General features: G+C 35.1%; 4 protein-coding genes and 1 non-coding gene across 8 annotated transcripts; 2 read left to right on the top strand and 3 right to left on the bottom strand.

Annotated features, from left to right (window-relative positions):
• Positions 1-3,767: 3,767 nt before the first annotated feature.
• Positions 3,768-8,720, bottom strand: LOC131008670 (uncharacterized). 4 transcript variants are annotated; one of them, XM_057935638.1, is made up of 7 exons: positions 8,445-8,720; positions 8,233-8,359; positions 8,050-8,141; positions 7,506-7,605; positions 5,709-6,564; positions 5,366-5,490; positions 3,768-4,824 (listed from the first exon to the last, which is right to left on the bottom strand). In XM_057935638.1, exons 2-7 carry the CDS (start codon positions 8,319-8,321, stop codon positions 3,960-3,962), a joined length of 2,127 nt encoding a protein of 708 aa, XP_057791621.1. In that variant the 5' UTR covers positions 8,322-8,359; positions 8,445-8,720; the 3' UTR covers positions 3,768-3,959. The 4 variants fall into 4 exon arrangements, with proteins under 4 accessions (XP_057791621.1, XP_057791620.1, XP_057791622.1 ...); XM_057935637.1 differs by having other exon boundaries at positions 8,233-8,720; XM_057935639.1 differs by lacking the exon at positions 7,506-7,605 and having other exon boundaries at positions 8,233-8,720.
• A 2,200-nt stretch (positions 8,721-10,920) lies between these two features.
• LOC131008708 (uncharacterized) lies at positions 10,921-13,636 on the top strand. The gene is made up of 6 exons (XM_057935720.1): positions 10,921-11,350; positions 11,451-11,491; positions 11,735-11,898; positions 11,997-12,093; positions 12,201-12,370; positions 12,900-13,636. Exons 1-6 carry the CDS (start codon positions 11,220-11,222, stop codon positions 13,428-13,430), a joined length of 1,134 nt encoding a protein of 377 aa, XP_057791703.1. The 5' UTR covers positions 10,921-11,219; the 3' UTR covers positions 13,431-13,636.
• A 1,998-nt stretch (positions 13,637-15,634) lies between these two features.
• LOC131013698 (5S ribosomal RNA) lies at positions 15,635-15,753 on the bottom strand. Its single transcript, XR_009097786.1, has one exon. It is a non-coding gene; the product is annotated as a 5S ribosomal RNA (ribosomal RNA).
• A 20-nt stretch (positions 15,754-15,773) lies between these two features.
• On the top strand, positions 15,774-19,441 carry LOC131008713 (uncharacterized). Its single transcript, XM_057935727.1, has 5 exons — positions 15,774-16,307; positions 16,875-16,960; positions 17,824-18,129; positions 18,280-18,363; positions 18,784-19,441. Exons 1-5 carry the CDS (start codon positions 15,939-15,941, stop codon positions 19,097-19,099), a joined length of 1,161 nt encoding a protein of 386 aa, XP_057791710.1. The 5' UTR covers positions 15,774-15,938; the 3' UTR covers positions 19,100-19,441.
• Positions 19,442-20,755: 1,314 nt separating this feature from the next.
• On the bottom strand, positions 20,756-22,399 carry LOC131008718 (U-box domain-containing protein 4). Its single transcript, XM_057935733.1, has 3 exons — positions 21,877-22,399; positions 21,389-21,794; positions 20,756-21,306 (listed from the first exon to the last, which is right to left on the bottom strand). Exons 1-3 carry the CDS (start codon positions 22,089-22,091, stop codon positions 20,923-20,925), a joined length of 1,005 nt encoding a protein of 334 aa, XP_057791716.1. The 5' UTR covers positions 22,092-22,399; the 3' UTR covers positions 20,756-20,922.
• Positions 22,400-24,638: the final 2,239 nt, after the last annotated feature.

The following is a 24,638-nucleotide window of genomic DNA, read 5'->3' as shown; positions in this document are numbered from 1 at the left end:
TTCCGCAAAACCTTGTTTCTTTCATGTTTTCTTTGTATCTAGACGGGTACTCTTTATCCTCGTTTTGAGGTTTTAATGAGGCCCGGCCCTGGTCTTCTCTTTGGGTTTTTTTAGGTTCCGTTTTCTTTAATAAAATTTCAATTCAGCAGAATAGGAATCCTATGCATGAAGATATTTAAGGTTGCAAGAGAAAAAGGAATGATTATAAAACAATAGACATGCACACATGGGAGTTGGGAGGAATCCTATGTAGTAGAAGATTCCATAATTGGTACTCCTACTTAATATTTTAATTACTCACACTCATTTAATTCACTTCATGCCTTTTTTTTTTTCAATTCCCTCCATTTTTGAATTCCTTTAGGTTCTGTTTGGAGCTATCTTGGGAAAAACAATGAAAATGTGATGCAAAATATTACAACTACCTTAGCTTTTGTGATGATAGACATTGATTTTGAATTTATTGAGTTAGGAAATGTTGCTACTATGAGTCTATGATCGACCAAGTTGTGGGCACATGGGTAGGGAGAGGCTTTTATTTTCTTCCTTTAATATTTTTGGTAACTCTGCAATTCTTATCCTATGAAGATCTGATGTATTTGGAGTTCTACGATTTATATGGTATCAATTGTATCAAATTTTTGGAAAAGCACCCATAGTCTTACAAATAAAATACAGTTCATATTTTGATTTTAGTCAGAGAGTGCATGTCTTCCACTCTTATTATATTTTATTAATATACACTAAATACGAGAGATAAATAAAATAGCACTAAATAAATATTTCAAATAAGATTGAATGAATATTGAATTAAATGAAAACAAATATTGAATTAAATGAAACTACTAAATAAGTACAGAATACAACATCAAATTAACTTCCGAATTTGTTGTAGCTAACAACCCTTGCATTTTACTTCTACAGAGTGTTACAATTCAAGTATGTTTTTAATCGAATTGGGTGCAAATCAAATTAAAAGAGTTTATCTTATATATTGCCACTTGTTTAGTATCTCATCATATTCAACTTGATCAATCTTTCAATAATCTATAAATCAAACATCGAAAAATGAGAGAATGAGCTCAAAATTTGAAGCCAAACATCCCCCCAATTTGCAAATCCCTTCGCGGCCCAGAAAACCGAGTAGACTCCGGCCCATTCAACTGCCCTTGTGGGCCCCGCGCCCGCACTCATTTATTTAAAAAAGAAAAAGAAAAACCAAAATCTGCCCGAACTGCCCGTATAACTTATGGCGGGAATGGAGTTGAAATTTGGAGTTGGCGCTAAAAAAGGGAGTATAGCCCGCAAAAGGCGGTGATTATTCTTCTTTGTTTCACGAACGTGCTACACTGGCCGTCCGATTTCAGCGATGGTACTTTGCTGTGCACCTGCGCTCCATCCAATCACAATCTCTATCGGGCTGAAGGAAGTTCGATACAATCAACCACAATTCCACTAATTATTATAAACAGATAAAAATACTAAATACTCTATATTTTTTGTGCACGGAGATAACTTTTAGTATTTGTATAAGCATTCATATAGCTCAATCAGTGTAATATCATACTCACTATGTCCCACTTTAAATGTCTTGTTTTTCTTTTTAGGTTGTCCCACTTTAAATGTCTTTTGTTTACTTTTATGGAAAAAATTATCCTCAAAAAATAGAATTTTTGAAACCCACATAACTTTTTCAACTCTACACCACACCATTCAATAATATAATTAACATTTTTCTAAATAACCGTGTCGAAAAGAAACAAGATATTTCATTTGGGACGGAGGGAGTACTTTTTAATTGCCGAAACATTCAATACGAAGAAATCTCATACTATCATTATACCGTAATTCGATATACCTTAAATTTGATGTGAACTTTATTTTACACCATTTATTGTACGATTTTTTGTATAATATTATAAATTTTGTTCATGTGTTCATATAATATTACTCCCTTCATCCCTTATATATATGCAGTGAATCTTTTGACCCAAGTTGTTAAGTGTATTGATAATGAAAAAAGCGTTACACATTGAAGGTATTGTTATGTTGATTATGAATAAATAAGTGTAAGTCAAAAATACAAATGTTCAAATTATTTGCGGGTGAATATCAAAAAATAGAAAGTACATATATTTAGGAATGTACCAAAAAGAAATAAATGCATAATTTTATGAAGTGGAGAGAATTTTTAAAATATTGTACAAAATAATGGGAAATTGGGTATGGTAAAATAAAAACTTATGTTCCTCTAGAAACTACAAACCATACTTCTTTACGTATATAATATGCTTTTTATATGTACATTAATACTTATTTTATTTTAATGTTTTGTATATTACACTACCATATAAAGATCAATAATCCAGATTAGCTTTTAGTTAACACATGAAGTATTATTGTTTTTATTTGATCCTCTTTATATTTGTAACGTATACATTTTCTGAATTCTACTATTATCAATAGGCCAGCTTGTTAAATTTTATAGGTTTGAAAGGGATTAGAAAACAAGATCTAAATTATCATTAAGAACAAGATTTAAGTAAAAACTACTCCCTCCGTCCCACTAGACTTGGCACACTTGCTTTTTTTGTTTGTCCCACTAGAATTGGCACTTTCCTAAAATAGTATGTGGTCCCTACTTTCTCTACTCACATAAAATAAATGGACCCTACTTACTTTACACTCTTAACCTTTTATTCTTAATCTCCGTGCCCAACTCATAAGTGCCAAGTCTAGTGGGACGGAGGGAGTAGTTAAATTTCTCTCTTGATTAAAGACTTGTGTATCATATGCAGCTACAGCTTTCCCACGCCATCAATTTATTCGAGCTCTGTTTAGTTTGGAGTATGTAGGACTGTAGGAGAAAATTCAGAACTTACATTGAAGTTATCTTTGATTGGCCCTCCAATAAACTCCTTGAGTTGCCAAAAAGGTACAATCCTTGCAAATATATTGCTTCTCAGTAAATAAAAAGGTCTAGCGCTCTCCTTCCTCAAATTTTTTTATTTAAGGGTGTGTTCTCTTTAATTGATAAATTTATCATGAAAAAAAAGAGATAACAAAAAATTCTTCTTTCAAATAATATTATCCCTCGTTAAAGTGAAACGGAGGAATAAGAAAGAATGAAATTTTCTTTTATAGGAAATGAAGAAAAAGGAAAGAGGCTTTTAAAGGGATAATTTTTTGTTATCCCTCAATTTCCCATTATAAATTTATCAGTCAAAGAGAACACACCCTAAAAGAAAAAGAAAAAAACACATTTATGTTATGATAGTTTATATCACATAACTGAATCAGTGGAACACATAAGAGGAAATGAAACACCAGGCCATATTTCTTCCTATATTTACTGAATGGCAACTTCACAAAGCTTTCAAAAGTATCATAAACATCGTCGACGTTTACACATGAGCGTCACTGATTTTCTTGAAGGGAAACAGCGAAAGGGAGCAAACGACGTACATAAGATTTATACAAGGCCAAGCAGTTTGATTCCTTAAGTTAACGGAATACATCACCTCTATTAAATGTGACCTAAACAAGGAACTTAAGAAGACAAAATAGCAAAGTAGCATACTCAAGAAATGCTTCCGTACCTTGTCAAGAACAAGCAATGTAGAGTTCTTGTGCTTCCAGCTCTTCGTTCATCCCAACATTCCAAGTCTTCCGAAAAAGAGCAACTCCCTTTGCTGCTACAACTGTCAAATCTACTGCATTAAGTATCCGAGTAAGATATACTTCCACGTCAAGAGTAAAAGAGGCAATTGTTTCAAAATCTGTTTCTACATCTCACTAAACAAAGCTGACGAGAGCATAAAAGCTGATGTTCAATACACCCAATAAACAATAAAGCTTCCAAGCTAAGACGTCATAGAGCTGAAGCAAAATAAATGTCTACCGTCTTGATATCTAATTAACTGATACAACGAGGGAGGAGTGTACAAGTTTAGGACAGCTCAACGACGATGTAGTAAAATGTGAATACAGAGAACCCAGCAGGGAAGATGAACCATGCAAATATAGATGTAAGTGGCACTGTTCCATGCCCTAAGGGACTCTATCCAATTCCAGAAGTCATCTATTTTAATTCTGTCAAAACCATCTAATGCACCTTTCAACAAGAGAAATGCAGTTGGAGGAAATCCAACAAATACCAATAACACATTACAAGCTCCACGAACAAGTGCTTTCATATTTTTGGCTGTCACATCAATCCTCAAGGGTACAGCCATCAAACACATAGGAACCAGCAGCAGGGCTCCGATTTCTGCTGTTGCATAATTTATTACAGACATGAGACAGAGTCCTATAAAAGCAGCAGCAACGGTCACAGCCTTAAGGAGAGTCCATTCCCTGGTCTGCAGTTGGCTTGCACGCAATAATGATAAAGAACCAGATGCTGCACATGTGAAGAAGAGGCCAACTACTGAAGATGTGATCCACATTAAAAGGCTGATCAATGGTGAGGAATTAGGAAACTGGCAAAGAAAATAAGGAATTATTGTTACAACTGCACCCCATAAATGGACAATGAGAACAGTTTTTGCCGCATAAAGCCAGTTCCATGCTGTAAAAGTTGGGACCGATTCACCAGGATGAGATTGTTCTGAACGGACATCATCCTTCCCAGACTTTGATTTACTAGCATCAGAAAAGATAGCGGCAGCAACCAATGGAAGGGGGGCAATGAGCAATGCAAAGGCAATCATGTAGATCCCAACTGAAACAAACCTACTCGGAGATGTCATGAGATACAGAAAAAAGGATTGATGAAACTTCTCGAGAAGATTATTCACAGACCTTATGACTCCTTCAACCAACCTGTAAAGTACGGTAAACTCATCTCATTGGAACATAATTGGAATATATATATATATATATATATATATATATATATATATAGGGAGAGACTAGGCTAAAAACAACTCTTAAAATTAAAAATACAAATCAACTAAAATGTATGAATTCTATGTAGAAAACGTAGGAATTTGTTGAATTTTGAAAATTAAAATTTTCGTTACCTATGGGATTCGAACTCAGGACCATGAATTCAATAAAATTTTATTTTCGGCACCTATGGGATTCAAACAATGAACCATGAATTTATTCATCAAAGTGATGAATCCACCATAGATCCTCACAATCTAAGGGCTAAATTGGTTCCTATTTTATACGATATACACCTGGACAGCTGGACTCATTTGAACCACTCCTTACATATATGTTTTTGAGAAATAAATAAAACAAATAGCACAAGAAAATGGAAAAGAGCAGAGAGATAACATTATCATCAAGCTAAAGAATCACTTGCATTGCTTGGTTTAACGATATTAGGGGACAAAGGAAGCACCGCAAAACTGACCTGCCAACATGCAAAAGGAACAGAACCCTCTGACTTGAGGAGAACCTTGGTGAGAATTCCAAAGTAATAGCATCAACTTGATAATCACGGAAGGCACCGTGTGGACCAGTGGGAACACCTAAAGCCTGATATATATGACAGAAATGCAATGTTAAGTGAATAATGGATAACAATATGTTCAAGCCTAAAAGGAAGTTGAATGAGTTAAAAAATAGAAATTAATCCTCCAAGGGAATTTGTAAGAACTATTTGAAGGGGAGTATAGAGAAGTGGTTAACAATTACGTAAGATGATACTACATCGCCACTTCACATAAAAGTATCCATGAAATTAAAGCAACTACCTGATTGTATAGGGAACTGGCAAGAGTGGCACAGCCTTCAACATAGTCAGAAGCAGGGATGCCAAATTTCCAATCTGGGTTTAAGCTTTTGGCAACCTTGCCGAGCAACTCCTGTAGTTCACCCAGGCTGTACAGCCACCAAGAATCAAGCAAAGACCAAATTTTCTCCACCCTCACTTGTAATCCCTGTCCATGTACAGCCAAATAATTAACAATATTGATGAGGTCCAGATTTGGCATCTGCCCATTAGAGGCTTCAGCATATATCTTGAGACCATCCTTCTCAAATCCTGTGCTGCTATCAGCAACCTTAATGACAAGTGCAGCTGCCATTGTGCCTGCACGTCGAAATCCATTAGAAACCCCATTTTTCCTCACAGAAGTCAGCTCATGACTAGGAAAACTACTTGCACCGCACATATCCAGATTCTGCTTCAAGTCACCAGATGAGAGTGTATAATAATCTCTCAGCCACGCAGCAACTGCAGCATGTTCCCCATGTCTTGAATCAGCAGCAAGCCATATAATATCTTTAGCAAGCCAACTAACTCGAGAAAGCAGAGAGATTACTGAGTATGCGACCCCAAGAGACAATGCTTCACTCATAGTGGTCTTGACAGAATTATAAGGTGTTACGATAACAATAGATTCCTTCCCATCGCCACGTGGAGCTCTTACTATTCCAACAGTATTGATCCCATAAGATGTACAACTGTAGTTTTCTCGGACTATACCAGCATCAGGACCCAAGAAGAACTGCAGGGGGTGAAGATTATCAGATACTGGCTGGAACTTCTGATAATTAACTTCACCACCCAATTCTATTATGTGCTCTGCTATCATCTCTGGAATTTCACTGCATGTATATTACATAAATCAAGACCGGGGACAAATTTTTTACAGCCCAACAACTCTCACAAATGTAGGAAGAAGTTAACCCAACAAATTGATGATTGCACCGAAAATACACTTTTTAAAATAGTTTATGGGCTTTAAACAAGAACAAATATTGTTCATTGATTAAGCTTTCTCTAGTTGCATGCCAACCCGCCTGCCTTTGGTTTTTTAAGGAATCAACTACACCAACTCATTTCTCAAGATATTAAGCTAACATTCTTTGAAACAACGAAACATATTTCTTGTCGATAGAGTAACAGAGCCTTATGATGAAAACTACTATAAAAATTGGCCTCTCTATCCTTGCATCTCAATATAGCTCAACATGTTAAGGAGTACATCAGTCTTCAAATTCGAAGCAGTGAGAAATCTAATTGTGATTCTTGAAGCCAAGATGAGTTATTGCGGACACAAACAACCCTATTCTTTCCAATAAAGAGTTTTTGCCATCATATCTAGCCCACCTAACCACCAAAATGAACCGCCGCCACCACTTTCGCCCTATTCCTAATGATCGTTGAAAAGTTAAGGGTAATGGGAGAGGGCAAAAGTATAAGTAGAGGAGGTTCCATATAGGAGCAATACTTGGGGAAGTGATGATGAGGTGAGCATATTTAATACCACGAGGGGAGGAAAAGGCATGTGGTGATGGTGATGGAAATTCAACTAGGTTGCAAGGGAGTAGCATGGACAACATGGATGAGGTAGAATAGAATAGGATGGCCAATTGAATGCATAATAAATGCATGGCCTTTGAGATATATGCAAATAGAAATTAGACAGCACAAGCATTTGAGCAGGCCAATATATGACACTGAAGCATCTGCATATCTGCAGCATGTAATTAAAGGCAAAATATGATGATTTTCTACACAAAGACAGCCTTAAGAAAATACCTACATGCCGGTATTTATAGACATTGAACTCATACTCATTATCTTGTTTAGAAACCTATGCCCATCTGAAGCATCGTCACTAGAGAGCATAGGGCTTGCAGAACCTACAAATTGACAGTGCAAAAGAAGAGAGGAAGAATGTCATAAGTGATAAAAATGAATGTAAAAGAACATGTTATTTTTCTTATTAGATGCGAACTATCAGAAGTTTCCAATTGCAAATTAGCCAAATTTGCACAAGTTCAAGCATAAAACTGAAGTAAAATTAAGAATAAACCACACCAGCCAACAAACATTAAACTCAAAAGCCTTGATTTCGACGAATTGAAGGTATTTTCTCAAATAGCTGAAGATCAAAACTCAGACACGGTTGAGGTAACACAAATCCAGTAGAAAATATATACACACGAGTACAAACAAATCCACAAAAAGTAAGTCGTTCTCCAATTCCCTACATATTTTCACAAACAACTCCCCAATTTTTTCACAAATACCACATTATAAACCACTACTGTACAGAATAATGTAGAGATAGGGGTAAATCCTACCAGGCATTAACGCATTCTCGGAGATATAAGTGTTCTTGGCGAGAACAGGCAAAAGCAGGAGCGCTAAAACCCCAGCTATGCAACATACAATACTGAAAATTCGATTCAAAAGATTAGTTTCAAGTTTGTTTCGCAATAAGGTATTCATGTTCCAATAATTCTCGAAATCCACAGAGATCATACCTGACTAAGAGACTGCGAGAAATAAGAAAAAGGCCGATGCGAATAATTGGCCGCGGCTTCGGTTTGACGACAGCTGCAGCTTCCGCCATCACTGCAAGACGTAAAGCTTTCCGCCTCTCGCCGCCCTCTGGCACAGTGTGCAGTGATCTATATCACTACTATAATTAAAAGCTGTAATGTTAGCTGAATTTACGGGAATGCCATTTTCTCACCAACTGATTATAAAACAGAAGAAAATATGATTTGGTTTCCTGTTGGGAATTCAAATCGAATTGAGTTGGTCGAGTTGGGGGTTGCTGCTATTCGAGGGTTGAGAAATAGGGGCGGCGATGACGTTGTGTCGGATGCTGGAATTCCGGCAAGAATTCAGAGAAACGGCGGCCGTAGTGGGTGTTGAAAGGCGAGCCTTAACCGGATTTAAGAGTGGAGGTGAGAATGTGAGGAAAGAGAATAGAAGAGCGAGACGAGAGAGATTTTATTTTGTGGGCCTGTAATTTTTTATTCATTAGATGGCCCAATATTTGGAGTTCAATTAAATTGGAAATGAAATTTTATTGTTGGGCTTACGAAATTAAGTACCGTCTCTTTCCATAATTTAAAGCTCTACTTCCTCTTAATTTTTTGTCCACAAATTATAGTGTTATTCTACTTTTTATACTTTTTTACCTTTCTTTTTTTCTTATATTTACTATCATTTGTCACCCACCTTAAAACACTTTTATCATTTTTATATTTTATATTTACTACACTTTATCATTAGTGGACTCACTCACAACACCTTTATCACTTTAGTCAACTATCTTTATCACTTTAGTTAATTACCCTTATATTTCATTCACATCATATTTTTCAGCTTTCTTAATCTTCGTACTCACACCAAAGTGGGGCTTTAAATTATAGACGAATGAAGTACTAAAGATAATTCTCAAAAAAAGAAAAAAGAGAACAAATTGAGTAGAAGATAATCAGATTGGTTATCGATCAAAAGGGAAGAGAATGAGTAAGAGGGAGCAACAATAAACCCACAAAAGTAAATTTAATAACACGTCACATAAAAAATTTAAATTTATTACTCTTTCCGTCCCAATGAAAACGGTATACTTCTTTTTGGCACATAATTTAAGGATAATAAGATTGTAGTGTAAAAATATGTAAAAGTGCATGGGGCCACATTGTTTGTAGTGTAAAATTATTACCAAAAAAAGAAATGCATCACTTTCGTTGGGACAGCTAAAAAAAAAAATACGCACCGCTTTCATTGGGATGGAGAGTAATTTTTATAAATTTATCTTTGTAATAATAAATTTACAAAAACAACTTTGAGTTCTACTAATATTAAATTTAATTAGTTTTGACTAAATTCAGTATTACGTTTAATGTATTTAATTTAATAAGACCTTGGGATCTACCTTTAAACTCATTACAAAAGGAATTGAGAAAAAAGACTTTAAAATTTGTTTATTAGTACATATTGAAAAGGTTGTGAGAGATAAATTTTTAGAATCTTAAACTTTAAACTATCATATCTTTTACTCCCGCCATCTCACAAATCTTGACACATTTAGTTTTGACACAGAAATTAAAGAGTTCTAGATTAGTGTTTTAAGTGCGTAGTTAATAAAATATAAAAGTGACAAAGTAGGAAAGAGAAGGTAATAATTATTGTTTTATTTAGAAATGTGTCAAGATCCGTGGAACGACCCAAAAAAAAATATGTGTCGAGATTCGTGGGACGAAGGGTGTACTATAGTTTAAATCTATTTTTTACATAGAATATATCAAATTAAAGATCTTGTTATAATCTTTAATTTGATATGTATGTTAAATATTTTATTACTATCAATTCTTATTCGTATTATAGAAGAAAAGAAAAAAATGGAAAAAAAGCAAGAAATGAAAAAGCAAAATAAAAAAAAATTGTAACTCGCATAACCTGGCTCCTCAATTTGGAAGTTGTGTTCATATTTTTCTGATACGTAAGCTTGTATGTAATGATACAAATCCAACTCGTAACGAGGGCGGAGCCAAGCCCTTAAAGATTAGGGGCAAATACTTTGCCCCTTTTATTTCAAAATTATGGTGGAGCAAAAAATATATTTTGCCAATTCTACCACCCTAAGAAGCAAATGGGAAAAGTGCATTTTGAAATAATTTATTGGATTTTATCCTTCACCCTTAAATATAACTAGGGCTCTAAACAAATCAAGTTGCTCGCAAATTATTCGGAGTTCGACTCGAAAAAATTCGTTTAAATTTATTTAGTGAAGTTCGACAAATAAATAAATTAACTTAAAGCTTGATAGTATTCGACTTGTTAACTTGTGAGCAGATTCGTTAAGTGATTCAACTTGAAAATATAACTATTAGTAGATATAACTTGTATGTATCTACTATAATGAATAATAATTGTATTAAGTTTTTCAAAATAATAATAATAATTGTATTAAATCTCTAATTAACTTCGATTGTTCTAAGAAAAATAATGGATATATTTATTATTATGAATAAAATAGTTTGTTTTCAAAGAAAATAATCAATATTTTAAACAGAACAAATTTAAAAATTAAAGGAGTAAAAGACAGATATTAGTTTATTAGTAATATTTATTCAATTACATGAAATTGACCTGCGAATAATATCACATAATTAATATCATCATATAAATTCTGGCTTATTTGTTTTGTATAACAAAATTAATTTCAAAGAATTTCAGCCAATTTAGTTGGATTGTACATATAGATTGTGAGCGGCAGTGGTGGAATACTTATGCCTAATTGGTCCGAAAAAAATCAAAATTCAACCTCTTAAGGAAAGTGCAGATCAAGAAGATAAAATCCGACGATCCGGATTAACCCTGATATAGGGTTTACAGATAAGTTCAAAACCGCCGACAAACTTACTGGAGCTTCGTAGACCAAACGGCAAGCACACCCGTATCTCAACCACATCTTATCGCCGCCGTCGACCACCACGCACAGCTAATTCACATGGACGAAGACCGGAATTTTAGTGAATCCGACCCCATGCCGGATAATCAGGACGACGACGTTGCCAGGACTCCTAATCATGTGAATTCTGATCATTCCCATCCACATACCGGCGATGGAGCTAGCCCCGGGTAAATTTAGTGTAGCTCTTCTACTGTTTTTCCTTTTTTTTTTTCATTTTTGTCAAGTGAATTTCTAATGGTGTTTCGTTCATGTGTTTATGCGAGGTAGTAAAATTTTCATCGGAGGTCTAGCTCGAGAAACAACGTCTGGTAATTGCATTTCTCTTTTTTTTTTTTTTTGGTTTGAATCACAGAATTTAGTTAAAATCACTGTAGGAAGTGAGAGATTTTCGTTTATTTGGTAGAAGAATTTTGTTTAGAACAAAATTAGTACCCGTGCTACTTGGATTTCCTTTTCATTTTTATCCCATAAAAACGGGTACTTCATGTTGATATTCTTGGTCTTATATTATTTTCTTGAAATGTAATTTGCTATGTGGATTCATATTGCAGATCAATTTATCAAGCACTTTGGTAAATATGGGGAGATTACGGATTCAGTGATAATGAAGGATAGGAACACAGGGCAGCCCCGGGGGTTTGGGTTCGTGACGTATGCTGATGCTTCTGTAGTTGATAGGGTCATCGAGGACACTCACATTATTAATGGAAAGCAAGTAGGTATACTGATTTTTATGAAAAATGCTTGTGTAATTAGTTTTGTGATATTTGGAGCTCATTAGATGTTAAGTTTATTTACTGTGACTTTGTATAGGTGGAGATAAAGAGAACTATACCAAGAGGAGCGCATTCTAAAGATTTTAAGACTAAGAAAATTTTTGTTGGTGGCATTCCAACTACTGTAGATGATGGTAATTTGAATTGTTGTTTTAGAAATGGCTCTGATGGTTGGTTCTTCTTGGTGTCATTAGAGCTTGTGAGAGGATTACTGATAAATGGTGATTTTGTCGTGTGCCAGATGAATTCAGGGATTTCTTTTCAAACTATGGAGAGGTAAAGGAGCAACAGATCATGAGAGATCATTCTAGTGGTCGATCTCGTGGCTTTGGATTTATCACATTTGAGTCTGATCAGAGTGTTGATGATCTCTTAGCAAAGGGGAACAGGCTTGATTTTTCTGGAACTCAGGTACGTGCCTGTGCTATATCCTTAAAGAAATTATATTTATACTGCTAGTCATATAGATATTTTTATTATTTGTTGAGATATATGAATATTGTTAGTGTTGTATTATGTTTAATGGCAATTGTCTTGTTTTTTTCTCTGCCAGTTTATGTGTAAATGATTCTGATTCTGACTACTTTTAGATTGGCAATAGAGGCTTAGTTGGTGCATTTTGGTTGTTTCTGGATATACTTAATTGATTTTTTTAATCTTTTATAAATAGACAACATCTTCATCTCATAATAGATGTATCTTCCCTTTTAATCATGAATTGGCTGCAAAGCAGTCGCATAGTGCTAGTTACTTTACTTCACCTTCATAGTGATTCATGCATAGAATACACTAGAGGTCTTTCTTTGAGGAAGAGGCGTAATAGATTTTACGTTTGTGGAGGCGTATTTTATAAATAATTGATTTATTAAAATTTTCCTCCGGGGGAGGGATGGGGGTAAATAATCAACAGTGTTCTCACAAGTCTTTTCTTATCATGCAGGTGGAGATCAAGAAAGCGGAACCCAAGAAGACAAACTTGCCACCAGCGCCATCTAGGCGCCCAAGCAATACTAGAGTTGCATTTGGTGGAGGGCACCGCGAACCCTATGGTGGATATGATGGTGGTTTTGGGAGTGGTGGTTTTGGTGGCAGTTCTTATAGATCTAGCGGAGTCTATGGAGGTAGAGCTAGTGAGTATGGTGGATATGGTGGACCTGAATTTCATGGTTACGGTAGATATGGTGCTGGTGGTTATGGAGGTTTAAGAATGGAAGCGCCATTGGGATATTCGAACCATTTTGGGGGTGGTTTTGGTCGAGGGTATGATGTAGGCAGTGAGTATGGGGGGCCAGCAGATAGGTATGCAGGATATGGTGGCTCTGGTTATGGAGGTGGTTATGATGCTGGTTTTGGTGATAGCTATGGAAGCGGAAGTGGAGGTTCGGTTTATGGACACAGAGGAGGATATGGCGGTGGCAGCGGCGGCGGCGGTGGTGGTGGGAGTGGAAGGTACCATCCTTATGGGAGGTAGGTGAGAATTGTGATATACAATTTGCGGGGTTAAAATGGTAGGGTTAAACTCTCTCCTAGAATGTTGTATGGTTGCTATTTGTAGTAGCTGTTTTTGAAGATCTGATTGTTAGTATATTTGTTTTGCCCTTATTTTTATGGCCAAGAAGCGCGCAGTGAAACTCATTCCTATCAGTTTTACTACATTGTCATTACATTTTTACTTGATATCTTTCATCTTGAATTACTCCTCTTTTCTACCTGAAAATGTAGGGGGAGGTTTGTCGTTTGTGGTTCATTTTTTTACCCTCCCATTTGTAGTAGTTTTTTCACTCATCAAGTTTGAGACTTTGAGCTCTAGTTCAGCTATTCAAAAGAGAAAAAATCAAATACTTATGTGTTCAAGGAATTGAGTACAAATGAATGTGAATCTTGAATGAGTATTCAATAGTTGAGATGTACAATTTAGGAAACCTTGCCTTCATCTTATGCACATATGTTTAAATTGGATTTTTTTAAGCACAACAAATGAATGCATCTATTTCGAATTTTTAGTTATTCGGCTTCGATTTCATTCATGATCGAATTAAAATTGTTCGAATACTACTCAACGCTACTGTTTTGGAGCCAATTTTTAAAGCAATTTTGGGCTTTCTGTAAGCCTGGTTTTGGGAAAGTAGGGCCCACGTTTTTCGATTTCCTATTTCTCCATGTGAAAGGAAGTAGACATTGCTTATGCGTGCAAGAAAATGAAGAGGGAAGATTTTATCATATACTATAAACTAAAGATTATTCGCTGACTATCTACGTATATCTTATATACATTCTTTTGACATCTGAATGCTACATCGCAATCTTCTTAACTGTTGAAATTGACCACTCGATTTTCTTAATTAATCAAAATCTTAAAATTAAGCTGTATTTCCAAGTAATGATTTGATTATTATCTCATCGCTTGAAACGTGTTATAATTGAGTTCCTTTTACAAACCCAATTAAGTTTGAATGTTGATGAAATTTTTATTCCTCAAAATCTGATATAAACACAATATTACAAGGTATTGCAATTTGCAAACCACTACTTTTTTTTACTTAGATAAATAAATAAGTTTAACAACTTCTAATAAAACCTAATTATTAATCACTCTATTATTTGGGGAACACACAATTACAATCATTAATTGCTTTCTAATGAGGTGATGATCAAATTTCCAACTGTGCAAGCTTAGTCATTCCTAGACTCCTAGTTGCTCGTTCTCGATTTACTCTTCATTACTTAAACAACCCATAATTAAATAACTACTAGTATTTGCATCCCGTGCAATGCACAGAAAAATATTCTTTATTTTATATATTTATATAAAAATTAATACTAATTCAATTATCATACTCATCAATATAATAAAAATTAATTTTAATTAAATATATTTGAATTGAATATTAATAATAAAAAAAATAAAAAATAATGTACAATTATAAAATTTGATATTATGAAAAGCAAAAAAAAAAGTTTAAAAAAATACTAATAAAAAAGAATTTAAAATACATTTTTTTAAAAGATGAGAGAGGAGAGAAATTATAAAATTTTAATATTTAAACAAATTTAATTTGTACATTTTAACTCAAATATTTGTATAAAATATATCAAATTAAAGCTCTTATTGTGATCTTTTATTTGATATGCATATTAAATATTTTATAATTAATCAAATTTAACAATTTTGGAAATAAATAAAACAACAAATAAGAAGTTAAAGAAATGGAAAATAAAAAGAAAAATATAGTTTAAACATAAACCTTCAATTTTATTATAATTATAAAATTGTCACTCAATTTTGAAATTGATTTCAAATTGATTTCAAATTGGAAACTGTTTTTTTAATATAGTATAGATTTAATGACATAATTATCTTGTCTTTTATTATAATTTTTGTGTTTTAAATCACGACGACCATGCATTAGACATAGACAATGTACTTTTTCGCACTACTTATTAATTGTATTACTTATTAATTGTATTATTTTTTCAATTTTAAATAATGAAAAATGACTACGATAGAACGTGTGAAATAATAAATATAAAGTTGAAAATTCTCAAAACATTTATTGGGGGTTGCTGAAGCTCCCACAACATCCGCTGCATCCATTGGTGAGTTAAATTGATTGGAATGTTGGATTTAATCGAATATACATTTTATTTATCAACTCGAGCTTAACTCGATATCTAAATTTGCAACACGAGGACTTCCCAGGGGGTCACCCATCCTAGTACTACTCTCGCCCAAGCACGCTTAACTTCGGAGTTCTGATGGGATCCGGTGCATTAGTGCTGGTATGATCGCACCCTCTCGATATCTAAATTTGATCAACACAAAAATGTGTGGATATTTAAATTGGATTTTTTTTTTTTTTTTGGAAGAAGGGATATTTAAATTGGATTAAGGTAAATGGAGACGGGTAGGTGTCGCGCACAATATAACTCTTTTATCTTTGGGGGATTTTGAGTTTGAACATACCGATTTTACTTTTAAATGTGCACCTCTCTCTCCTCAATCACACGTCTATATCTCTCCTGCCTCTCCATCAAACCCCTCTCCAAAAATCTTCCAAAATTTTCGTTCAAGCCCATTTCTCTAGCTCCTTCCATCGCCATGGCCGGAGAATCCGAGAGTTTCGCCACCGCCTTCTCCACGGATGACGACGCCAAGTACGGCTTCGAGCGCAGCGAGATGTACCAGACCAACCTCGCCGGTACCGTTGACTACTTCGAGCGCCACGTCTTCCTCTGCTACAAGTCTCACGACTCGTGGCCGGCCAAACTGGAGGTTTCCGACTCCGATCCGCTACCTAAGCAGTTCGCTTCCGCTCTCAGAGCTCGTAGGAACGATATCAAAATCAAGGTGCGACTAAACAATAGGCTTATTTAGCTCCTTGTTTTTGGCATTTTTTTCTTCAGATTTTGATACTTTGCTTGTCGTTAAGAGTTTAGTGAAATAGTCTGCATTTTGTGTTCCGATATCCGCATTTTATGTTAATAGACACGGTTTAGGTATGTAACTGAGTCAGTTTTTAGGCTTGTACTATCGATTTAGCTAAGCCTGATTTTAGTATGATTTGGTATGTATTTTCTGTTATTGATTTACGGTTAAGTGATTTTTTAGCAAAACTTAGTTACAATTGGTATACTATGCTGTTCTTATTTAGCCTGATCGGTCACATCGTGATGCTGTTTGGTAACTGCTGTTTGATTCAGTTTTTTGACTGATTGAACTTGGTGAATAGTCCATGCTTAGATTTCAATTATTGTTTTAGTGAAGCACGGAATTAAATTTTGGATCTGCTGGTGCTTTCTGTTTCACGATAGTATGATATGTCGCCTAATTAGGTTAGGTATATTTCTTTTCGATATCTAAATTTAAGAAAGACAATCATGATACCTAAAAGTTTTGATGAATTCTGAATTGTAGACTCGTCTGACTATATGCGAGGCAGCCCATGATATGAACTTGTGGGATGGAGATGTTTTGATTTTCCCTCAGATGATTGTATACAGGTATGAATAGAACTTAGTTCCTTATCCGAACTTGGTTTCACCCAGTGTTGTGAAATGTGGTTGAGATTCCCACGTAGGGGCTGACTAATATGCATCACAGTTGGCAGGCACCTGTAGCCTCTGTGAATATGGACTGATTGGTCAAGAAATGCAGCAAGCCACCTAGCCAGGCTAGGGGCCACATTGAGTTGTTCGGGTTGAATTGGTTCTTTAATTTAATGACCAAAACAGTGCTGTTTCTCTGTCAAAGTTATTCGATCGCTTAAATTTTTTTTTGAAGCCAAATACAACGTTATTTGGGGTCTTCATTGACCATGGGATAAAAGTGCCCTATGTTCATATGATGTTATTGGCTTATTGCAAGTTTTTCAAATTGATTTGCTTATTTAGTAAAGAAAATTACATTAACTTGTGAAAAGAAAGATTATAAACGCTGAATAATACATTTATTTAAATATATAATAGCTACTATAGGTTTATGAAAAAAGGCCTAAAAGGAAGAAAGTGGTGCTGCCTGGTCATCGTACAGTCAATTCTGCAACTGTTGGTATGCTTACACAGGCCTGTATTTTAGAAGCATCTACTTTCTATAGCTGAGTTCAGCTTGGCATCTCTAGTTTACTACATATTAGTACAATGTATCTAAGTCCCTCCCATTACATATTCTTTGCTTTTCAGATTATGTTACTGGAGCAACTGCTTGTTTCCAAAATTGGAATTCATTTTAATATTTTTAAAGTGTTTTGGTGCATGTTAAGGGGGTCTAGTCATGAATCTCATGTTTGTATTTGTGTATTGGGTCTGTCTCCTTGATTTACGAACTTCTGACAGCTTGTAAACTGTATGTGTTTTGGTTGTTGAAGGGGTTTGACAGAGTCAGATGTCGAGAGCTTTGTTGAGGACGTACTAGTGAGTGGAAAACCTTGGCAGTCTGGAGTAGAGCAGGAGTTAAATGGTTCGTTTGTGTTTGTTTGTGCTCATAACAACCGAGACAGGAGATGTGGTGTTTGTGGCCCACCTCTAATTGAAAAGTTCAAAGAGGAGATTGGATCCAAAAATTTGAGCGACCCAGTCTTTGTGGCTGCTTGCTCACATATTGGAGGACACAAGTATGCAGGAAATGTGATAATCTTTAGTGCCGATTCTGATGGAAAAGTTGTTGGCAACTGGTAAGGACTATGCCTCTAATTGCTGTGTTCCATTACTCGAATATGTTCAGGACTGCTTGAGCACATGTTAAGTTCTATTGCATGTATGTATATCTACATCTAAGAATGTCTATGATAATATATGAATAATATCTTCTTTTGTGTCTGCAGGTACGGGTATGTCACACCTAGCGATGTGCTTGACTTGCTTGATAAACAAATTGGGAAGGGAGAAGTCATTGAGCGGATCTGGAGGTTTGTGTTTTCTTTCTTGATAGTATATGACTTAGTCACTAGGAATTGCAGGCTAGTTGAAGCCACTAACTAAAACCACTATGTCACTTCTCTAACAAACGAAACTAAGTGATTTCCAAGATCTCTTATGGTCGTAGCAAAAGCAGCAATGTTGTTCTGAATGGTTATGAATTATATGTGCTAACATTCGGGGTCAACTACATCTCAAAGGCAAAAAGCTATAAATATTTGTTCTGCTTACTCATGAAACAACATTCAAAGCCAACTTCCTTATAGGAAAGTTTGAACTTCTCACAATGAACCGTGCACCTATTTATTTTTGTGATCTGATTCAGACAATGTGTGAATTTTATGGTCTAGTTATGGTTAAGTAGGGTTTCATTGTTTATTAATACTGGAAGTATCATGGCTATTTTGCAGGGGGCAGATGGGTGTCAAAGAAGCTGAAAAGGTTGAGGAACCAAAGGCTGCTAACGGAACAAGCACAAACAACCATGAGCAACAGCCTCAAGATATTGGTACTGGAGAAACAACAACAAAAACGGGAGGCTGTTGCCAAGGTGCTAATGGGGTCTCGTGCTGCATGGACGAGAGTGTTGAGAAGAAAACAGACAAGGGAGGTCTGTGTGGCTGGACTGGGAAATGGGAGCAGCGTCATGTCCTCACAAGTGTTGCTGTGGTGGGTGCGGTGGCTACTGTCGCCGTGGCATATGGTGTGTATCGTAGAGCAAGATGAAGGGAGTATTTTAGCCTAATATCGAATAGGAAGTTGCACGCCCACGATTTCTATAGAGATGCTGAATGATTATATGAATAAATATCATAATACATGTGATTACATTAGCCTCAAAACATAGTTGTCTGAGATTGCTGGGTTGATACCAATACTGGGTTGCCCAGCCGTATAGAATTTGTATTGCGGTTGGCTATATTACCGTCTCCAACCCATATAGTTTGTCCTGCTTTTTGCGGAGTGGCGTTATCGGTTATATACGATGGCTATGCTTTTGTTTGTTTTTGCTCAAATTGCTCACTCCCTTGAGAATTATACTTGCATAAGGATTTTTATGTTGTTAAAGACTCATGTTTACCATTTTGCCTGATACACGAAGGAAGCTGATATTTGTAGCCATTTATTTGGGGACTCCCTCTGTGTGTGTGTACCTGTAGTTGAGAAGCATTTGTGTTCTGCCACGATAAGAAAAAACCTGGTTATTTTATTTTTACGTAGAAGATCAGCATTCATGGAAAGAAGTCTTAACTTGAGGTTGCCGTTTTCTCGTGGGGTAATTGTACTGATAATCGCTCATCATTCAGTCATATTGTTCTTGCGTACGTAGAGGAAAATCTTGTGTCTGAACCATGATTACTCGATGCCAATAGAAGGAATTACGATGAAGTAATATAATTGAAAATCATGGAGTTATAGTGACAAAATTTGTTTTAAGAAATCTACTTATACGCCATCATATCACGAGTTATTACATTGGTTTTTTTTATATCCGCCATTTTTTTTTTTTGAGGAATTATGTTAATAAATACTTGATTCGTCCATAATACTCCCTCCGTCCCGCGAGTCTTGACACGTTTGGGTTCGGCACGGGAATTAAGGAGTTGTAGATTAGTGTTTTAAGTGTGTAATTAATAAAGTATAAAATTGATAAAGTATGAGAGAGAAAGTAATAAAAGTGATAAAGTAGGATAGAGAATATAATAAAGGTGATAAAGTAGGAGAGAGAATGTAATAATTATTGCCCAAAAAGGAAACGTGTCAAGATTCGTGGGACGGCCCAAAAAGGAAAACGTGTCAAGATTCGTGGGACGGAGGGAGTAATTTTTTTTAAAAGGGAGTGACACATATTTTAAGATCAAGTTGTTGAATGAATTGAAATTGGTAAAAATATATTGTACTTAGTATTGAGAGTTATGAAAAATAAGAGTAAATAAGGTATTATAAATGATGAGGTATAGTCTAACAAAAAAAATATGAAATTTTTTATGCACGCTCCAAAAGAATAATTTTTTTTTTTATCGTGAAAAGAGGAAGCATGTTAAAAGGGGTCCTAAATTTAGATTGAGGTGTAGAGTTGCGGTAAATTTTAGCTAGAAATAGTATTGATATGGTAGTGACGTGACAAATTGATACTTGAAAATGAGATAAAGTCATTGAAGATGCTCTGAAAAGCTTAGTTGAAGAAACCGTAGCCCACCATCCTTTTCATCCGCAATTCATATTAAAAAAAAGAAAAAATCATGATAACGAAACAGAATTCAATTAACTAGACGTTTTCCTTTCAACTTGGTCGAAAGTTTAAATTACCTAAAAAATTAGTGTGTCAACGTGTGTGAGTTAGTTTGTATTTGTTCAAATAATTAAAAAACAAACATGTTATAGCTTCCAACATCTCTGAAATGAGAGGATAATAATTCCACTAACTGCCTCTGTACACGAAGAAAGAAACACAAATCCATGCTCAAAAAAAGAAAAATTCTAAAGCTCAACATTCTAATTTGCGCCAAACAAGAAAACATGAAATGCGACTAAAAAACAACATTAGATCATGTCCTAAGTTTGGCAATCATCTCCTCCACCAGCTGAAGAGAAGTTCCGGCCCTCTCTCCTCTATCAATCTGCCTCATCACCTCTTTCACCACCGCATGCTTCCCCCTCGACGACGACGACGACGATGACGACCCACCGTCGTCGTCGTCTCTAAGCAACAAGAGCAACGCTTTAGCCTTCTTTCTAGCAAGCCACGTACCATCAATACTCAACTGCAACAACCCCGGCATCGCCCCTTCCCTCAAAATCAGCCCTCTATACGTCTCCCTGCAGCTCTTGCATATCATCAGCAGAACTCCCGCCGCGTGCTCCCGACACGCCGCCGTCCCCTCCTCCACCGCCTCCACCACCATCTGGATCGCCCCGCCCGTCTCACTAACCTAAATTTCACCAAAAAATTTAATATATGTTTGTATGAAAAACAAGAATAATATATATGAAAATGGTCTGGTTTAGTAGTACCTGATTTAAAGCAACCTGTGATGAAGAAACGAGCGATTCGAGCAAGGCCATCGCCTTCTCCACCAAGTCCGACGACTTCTCCGACTCGTAGACCAACCGAATGAGCACGATCACGCCGCCGCAGACGACGATCAGAGGGATTATCTGGGGAGATGTCGACAGATTATGCAATGTGGATACGATGTCGAATTTGGCTTGATTGCTACCGACGTTTTGGGAGAGAGAATTCAGAAGCTCGACGAGGAGCTGGATCGCCCCCGACGACGCGATCTCGATCTTGTTTCGGGAGCAGGAAGAGAGAATCAACAGAGCTGCGAGCGACAGCTCCATCAAGCTCTCGTTCCGCCACTGAAGAATCTTGAGCAGAGCTGGAACGGCTCCTGCTTCCGCGATCAGCAGCTTATTCCTGCACATTTCAACGAATTAAACCCTAATTTTTCAAATTAGATTATTCACACACACACACACACACACTGACACACACAAACCTTTCACTTCCGAAGGCGAGATTGAGCAGAGCAAACAGAGAAGCCTCAATTGATTCATAGTCCTGGGCGTGGAGCATCATAATCAGGGGAGAAATGGCTCCACTTTCAGCTAGCCTTTTCTTCTGCATTGTGTCGAGCTTCCCAATCGCTCTGGCCGCGGCAATCTGAGCTTCAGTTTGGCCGTATAGAAGGGCTTCCGCCATGGCTGACTCCATGGAAGCTTGCTCCAACTATTGGCCTATCTCTGGATTCTGTCTCTATCCGTGTCTTTGAAAACATGAAAATGTGGTTAGTATATGTAAGATTGTGATAATGAATAGAGTGATTGCTTGAAGACGATGCAAGGTGCTTGATTTTTGGTGCTTTTTCTGGTTTGTGGCTTTTTGGTTTTTAAAAATAAATTTGTATTGTTTGAGTTGGAAGCAATGGACTATGCCCTTTCCCTCGTTTATCTTTTGTAACTACCTTAAGTGGGAATTGCCTTTCTTTCAATCTTTCTCCTTCTCTCTCTATATACAAATTAAAAAACAAGACTTCCTGCAGTAACTTCTAAGTTTTAACATCAAATTAATATTACTATATTTGCCCAAATACATCATTTGTCCATTCACTTATTCATTATTACCATTAATACCTTTAATTAATGTTCTTAATTATTTTTGTTTGTAAAAATAGTTTAGTGACTTCATGCACGTATGTATATAATTATGGTTATAGTTAATTTGATGTAAGATATAATCCTTTTTTGTTTCTCAAATTTTCCAAACTAAAATGTACTAGTCTAATAGCAATTATATATTTTTCATGTATGGATCGATGGATTATGGTAGGAACTTTAATTTTCTCCAATTTAAATTAGGAACTATATCTTTTTATATACACAATAATCCTTCTGTATATATGCAATAATACGGCCTTCTCATATGCTGCGAAAACTTGCGTGTTAGTATCCCTAATAAGGGTTTATTAGTTTATTATTAAGGATTTACTAATCTTAATTATTTATAATTTAATACATCTGATGCATTAGGTTAGAGTGTGATTCATATGATAATGTTTTAAATTTTATGTATTACAATCATGTTTTTTTTTTTTTTTTTCATGACGATAGTAGAACACACAAAAATAATGATTCAAAATATTTCTAATTATATACTACGGGAGAGAGAGAGAGAGAGAGATAATTGATGTATCACATTATTTGTGACTCTCGTTGTTGTGTAGTCCAAGTTAATATATATTTTTAAAATTTTGTTTTATACATCATTAATTGTGATCATGATAATCAAATAGTGTATTTTTTATTTTATTTATTTACAGGTTACATAAAGATCGAAATTTCATTGATTCTTTTCTCCTTTACCGATCATAACTTTTAAGATATTGAAAATAAAATATTACATTAAAAAAGAAAAGTAATGACGTGAATCACACATACCGTTAACTAATAATACACATAAAAATGTGTATAGATTTGATGTAGCACGCAGTTTGAGCACAAATTCACGGGTTTGAAAAATAAAATAGTCAATGCATGACATGAGTTTCAGTTTCAGTCCAATTTTTTTTTTTTTTTTGAATGAATTGTCGTGAAATTCCTCAAAAAATCTCACTAAAATTGTGGTAATGGTGAGCATAAGATGCAGATATTTTCAAGATTATCATGTCTAGTGTTTTGCTTATGCAACCATGTTTGTGGTCCAACCCTCAATTCACTACAATACCTTGGAAACATCAAAATATCGTTATACCCCTTTTTTTATGTGTGTTTTTTTATATCAAATTTTTTTGAAAGGTTTTTTTTTATAAATTTATATTCTCGTTGCCACCTAAATAGTACCCCTCCATCCCGCTTCAAATGACTCAAATAAATTGAATACGGAAATTAAGAAACGTGTGATAAAAATGTAAAATGGTGGTGGGACAACTCAAAAAGTACGTAGTATTAAATGTTTAATTTTATTTTTAAATTTAGATTGGGTCATTTAAAATGGAACGAGAGTAATAACTAGTCACTGTAACATATACTTTCAAGCAATTAGGATTAGAAAAACAAAACAGTAAAAGATAATACTATCATATAGTATTGAATTATGGGAGGCAATCAGGCGGAAAGATGTTCAAATAAGGACTCATTTTTTTGAGATGTGAACGTAAAAGTTATACTCCCATAATTAGATCGTCAAAATTTATAATAGATGCATGCATCATTTTTTATGGATATATGCAGCACTCTCGACTTACATGATAGGTGAATTGTTTTTTTAGTATAGTAATTAATTTCATGATAAATACAATATCTCTATATACTCAGTTCAGTATTCTCAATTTTATTAGTATAAAATAGAGGTTTTACGTATGCAATTAATTTCATGATAAATACAATAATTCTATATATTCAGTGTAGTATTCTCATCAATTTTTATTATAAAATATAGTTTTTGCCTATGCAATTAATTTTATGATAATACAATAACTTTATATATTGAATGCAATATTCTCAATTTTATTATAAAATATAGTAGTTTTTATGTTAACTAATTTCATGAGAGGTATGTTGATAAAAGTAGAACAGAATAACTAATTAATACACCATCACACAATTTATTACTTTAATATACAAGAAGATTGAATGTATGAAATATTGGATAGAAAGTTAGAAAAGATGAAGAAAGCATGGGCTCCCTACCTCACATGCACAAAATTAAAATCTGCATCGATAAGTGCAAGGATGGAATATAATAGAAGGAAATGATGTGGTT

This window comes from Salvia miltiorrhiza, chromosome 2 (genome assembly GCF_028751815.1).
Source record: "Salvia miltiorrhiza cultivar Shanhuang (shh) chromosome 2, IMPLAD_Smil_shh, whole genome shotgun sequence".
NCBI lineage: Eukaryota > Viridiplantae > Streptophyta > Magnoliopsida > Lamiales > Lamiaceae > Salvia > Salvia miltiorrhiza.
This window is presented reverse-complemented; position numbering and strand designations above follow the sequence as displayed.

Excerpts from the sequence above, each read along its gene's own strand:
- LOC131008670 (XM_057935637.1), bottom strand. The coding sequence starts at position 8,321 with ATGGCGGAAGCTGCAGCTGTCGTCAAACCGAAGCCGCGGCCAATTATT. Across the intron at positions 8,142-8,232 it reads TCTCGCAGTCTCTTAGTCAG|TATTGTATGTTGCATAGCTG; the intron begins GTATGATCTCTG and ends TCGAATTTTCAG. Across the intron at positions 7,606-8,049 it reads CGAGAATGCGTTAATGCCTG|GTTCTGCAAGCCCTATGCTC; the intron begins GTAGGATTTACC and ends GTCAATTTGTAG.
- LOC131008708 (XM_057935720.1), top strand. The coding sequence starts at position 11,220 with ATGGACGAAGACCGGAATTTTAGTGAATCCGACCCCATGCCGGATAAT. Across the intron at positions 12,094-12,200 it reads TCCAACTACTGTAGATGATG|ATGAATTCAGGGATTTCTTT; the intron begins GTAATTTGAATT and ends GTCGTGTGCCAG. Across the intron at positions 12,371-12,899 it reads TTGATTTTTCTGGAACTCAG|GTGGAGATCAAGAAAGCGGA; the intron begins GTACGTGCCTGT and ends CTTATCATGCAG.
- LOC131008713 (XM_057935727.1), top strand. The coding sequence starts at position 15,939 with ATGTGCACCTCTCTCTCCTCAATCACACGTCTATATCTCTCCTGCCTC. Across the intron at positions 16,308-16,874 it reads GGAACGATATCAAAATCAAG|ACTCGTCTGACTATATGCGA; the intron begins GTGCGACTAAAC and ends TCTGAATTGTAG. Across the intron at positions 18,364-18,783 it reads GTCATTGAGCGGATCTGGAG|GGGGCAGATGGGTGTCAAAG; the intron begins GTTTGTGTTTTC and ends GCTATTTTGCAG.
- LOC131008718 (XM_057935733.1), bottom strand. The coding sequence starts at position 22,091 with ATGGAGTCAGCCATGGCGGAAGCCCTTCTATACGGCCAAACTGAAGCT. Across the intron at positions 21,795-21,876 it reads CTCGCCTTCGGAAGTGAAAG|GAATAAGCTGCTGATCGCGG; the intron begins GTTTGTGTGTGT and ends TGAAATGTGCAG. Across the intron at positions 21,307-21,388 it reads CACAGGTTGCTTTAAATCAG|GTTAGTGAGACGGGCGGGGC; the intron begins GTACTACTAAAC and ends GGTGAAATTTAG.